The sequence below is a fragment of the Corella eumyota genome, chromosome 7 (assembly GCF_963082875.1).
Source record: "Corella eumyota chromosome 7, kaCorEumy4.1, whole genome shotgun sequence".
NCBI lineage: Eukaryota > Metazoa > Chordata > Ascidiacea > Phlebobranchia > Corellidae > Corella > Corella eumyota.
This window is the reverse complement of record NC_137496.1, coordinates 9,355,945-9,359,097: the sequence shown is the minus strand read 5'-3', so window position 1 is coordinate 9,359,097 and position 3,153 is coordinate 9,355,945. Positions and strand designations below refer to the sequence as shown.

Genomic DNA, 3,153 nt, shown 5'->3' with positions numbered 1-3,153 from the left:
AAAATGCTAATAACAAACAAAACTTTTTTAAATAATAAAAAAAATCTGTTAAAATATATTTTTTCAAATTTTAGAAATTACAAACATTTAACAAAGGTTTTAAAATTCCAAATATTTATATTAAATAACAAACCAAACAAGTTACAAAACAAATAAGGTGGCTTAATATAATTAAATTTGTATTAAATACTTATTTATAATGCGAATATATCGTGTATTAAGTTTTAAGTAATTTTTAATATTTATAGCAATGTGAACAGCTATCTACAACTTGCTTGTGCTATTAAAAAAATTAAACAAAAAAACGCTTAGGCTTTTTCCATAATGTTTTTTGCCTTTATTGCTACGTTTAAAAAAAGGAAAAGGCTTGTAGTGAGACTAAAATAACTTAAGTTTTTTAACCAATGAAAAGCCTACAAAACTAACACGCTACGTGGCAAAGCAAAAAAAGTAACAAAACGCATTGTGGTAAGAATTTAAAATTAATATTCTTTCTGTTGTCAGCTACCCCGGTTTGATATATTCAAGCACAAAGCCCGATAAGGTTTGGTAGATTAATTTATAACGACTTCTTCCGTAAGTTTCTGACTGCTCCCAATCAATTTTGAATAGAAAATGAAAATCTACTTCAATTTTGTTTAAAACTGGATAATTAATCAGTTTTTAATATAAATTTTACTTTGTTTAACTTCATTTTTCTTTCGCTGTGCCAGTTCACAATATAAACTCATTTCCGCAGGCTAAATAGCGAAAATTTTGTTGCTAATTAATTATATATTTGCTCATACCTTTTTGCACATATTTCATTATTAACACTATTTGTTTATCAAATTGGGACGTGTGAATAGAAAATTTTCATTTGATATCAAAATTTCTGAGTAAAGCTTCCGATAGTTAATTCAATAGTCAATAATGACTTGGAGTAAAGCTATATAACAAGGTAAGCAGTGTACACTTGATCACTTACTTGTGCGCTTCTACCAAAAAGTGATAATTAAGTTGTGCAATATTTCAGATTGAAAAATTCGTTTTAATTAAGAAGATATTGTGAGAAAAATGTTCTTCAAAGTTATTATCGCAATTTCGTTGATTTGTCTAGGACTGGTGAATGGGAGAGGCAATTTAGGTTCAAGTATTTTTAATAAAACAACGTTTAATACCAATTAGGTTAAAATAAATATTTAAACTTAATGCCCGACTTGTAACTTTTATAGCGATACACTATGGCGTTATTAACTTACACAAAAACTTTCTTAAAATTAATCATTTCTTTTTCATTTATTTAGCAAATCGGAATTGCGATGGTGTGGTGAGCAATAACAAGTGCTACAGGTTAATCTACACGGTTGCTCCAGCGAATGGCTTTACTTTAGCCCAAGCTCATGATATCTGCAAACACCATGGTGGAAAACTGGCTGAGGTTGCTTCGGAAGAGCAGTACGACTTGTTCTACAGTTATGTTCAAGATAACTGGAACACGTATTTGGGTGGGTGGTGGCAATACGTCAATATTAGACTAGCCTCAAAATACGAAGTAAGTATTTTAAAATTTTACATAATTAACTGACTTTTCTAAACTGTGTTTGTTAGTTTTCCATTTAAACCACGAATTTCAACAAAAGATTCAAGTTTTCATTGTTTTTAATTTTAGAACAATGGAATTCGACTCAACAGCGGTGACACTTGGATCCCAAGAAAAGGTTTGTGGCAGCCAGGATTTCCACAAAAGAAATCCGGATACACTTATATTGGATTTTTGGTAACTATAACATGCTTTATTTTATATATTTATTTATCCTCGATGTGGGAAATGCAATTTTACGACCTACAAACAGTAACATCAGCTACACCGATCCAGTTTCGTGTAGCTTTGGCAGTTTGTAATGTTATAGATAAAATAATATATTTGTTGGATTTTTATAACCTGCTGAGAGTTTTTGGCTTAGCAATAGTTTACACAATTTAAAGCACATAACTCATTGACGCCACAGCAGAAGAAAAGTCGGAATCGAACCCAGGTACCTCATATTGGGAGCCAAGTTTTCTGAACCCATGTAATGAAGCCAAGTGGTTTGCTACATCGTGTTGAATTCTGTAAATTGTATTTAAAGTATATTACGACTTGAATTTAAAAATAATTCAAGTTATTTGGTTTAAGGTGAATATGGATCGCCTTTCCAAACACGGAGGGTTTTTCAACACTCCAATTGGCACTGTTCACAGACCAGTACCTTTATGTTATTTCGATCTTGAGTAACCAAATGACATAGGTCAGCTATACCCTGGAATAGCTTACATTTAGCATGGGTAAACATGCCAGATAAAGTAAATTATAATCGGAAATAAAAGTTATAACAGATTTAATAATTTGTGTGATTCTTTAAGTAAATAAAATAAACAAATAAAATTTCATTTTCTTTTGCTGTGCCAGTTAACATTACAAATTTATTTCCGAGAGCGTAAAAGCAAAAATTGGTTGCTAATTATTTAAATACTTGCTGATGAGGTTTTGCTAGTACATCACTTATTAGTTAAGTTATCATCAATTCTAATTCCTTACTATAAATAAACCGTATTCAAATACAAAAAGTTAAAGTTGCAATAATCATAATATATAAATATATATATGCACTGTATAACTACTATAGTACTTGGTCAGAGATAAGTTAGGCGTTAGCAAAGAACTTATACAATCGACCGGCAGCGTGGTGTAGTGGTAAGAACCCTTGCTACACCACACATGAGGTCGTGGGTTCAATCCAGACTGCTCTCATGCTGTAGCGCCCTTGAGTAAGGCGATATAAACGGTATAAACTCCGGCTGAGCCACCACTTAATCAGCAGCATAATTACCGGGCAATTATAATCTATAATACCCCAAACTGCCACAGGCAACTCGAGACTGGGTCGGAGTAACTGATGTTACTCGATGTTTAAGTCGCGCATTTGACTTTCCCACATCGAGGATAAAGATATAAACAATAATAAACTACGCCTTGAAACTGGGAGTTCTATGATGTTCTAAATGTATGTTACAAACTACTGTTAACAATTTAAAAGCATTTAATTAATTTTTTGACTTGATTAGTATATTTTTAAAGGTTTTTGTAATATTAGAAACATCAGATTTGTATTAACTTGTAATTCTGGTTTA

At 31.4% G+C, this 3,153-nt stretch overlaps 1 protein-coding gene across 1 annotated transcript; it reads left to right on the top strand.

The window, feature by feature from the left end:
- Positions 1-988: 988 nt before the first annotated feature.
- On the top strand, positions 989-2,312 carry LOC145760055 (uncharacterized). Its single transcript, XM_082573920.1, has 4 exons — positions 989-1,126; positions 1,287-1,534; positions 1,652-1,759; positions 2,159-2,312. The coding sequence occupies exons 1-4, from the start codon at positions 1,057-1,059 to the stop codon at positions 2,255-2,257; spliced, it is 525 nt and encodes a 174-aa protein (XP_082430046.1). The 5' UTR covers positions 989-1,056; the 3' UTR covers positions 2,258-2,312.
- Positions 2,313-3,153: the final 841 nt, after the last annotated feature.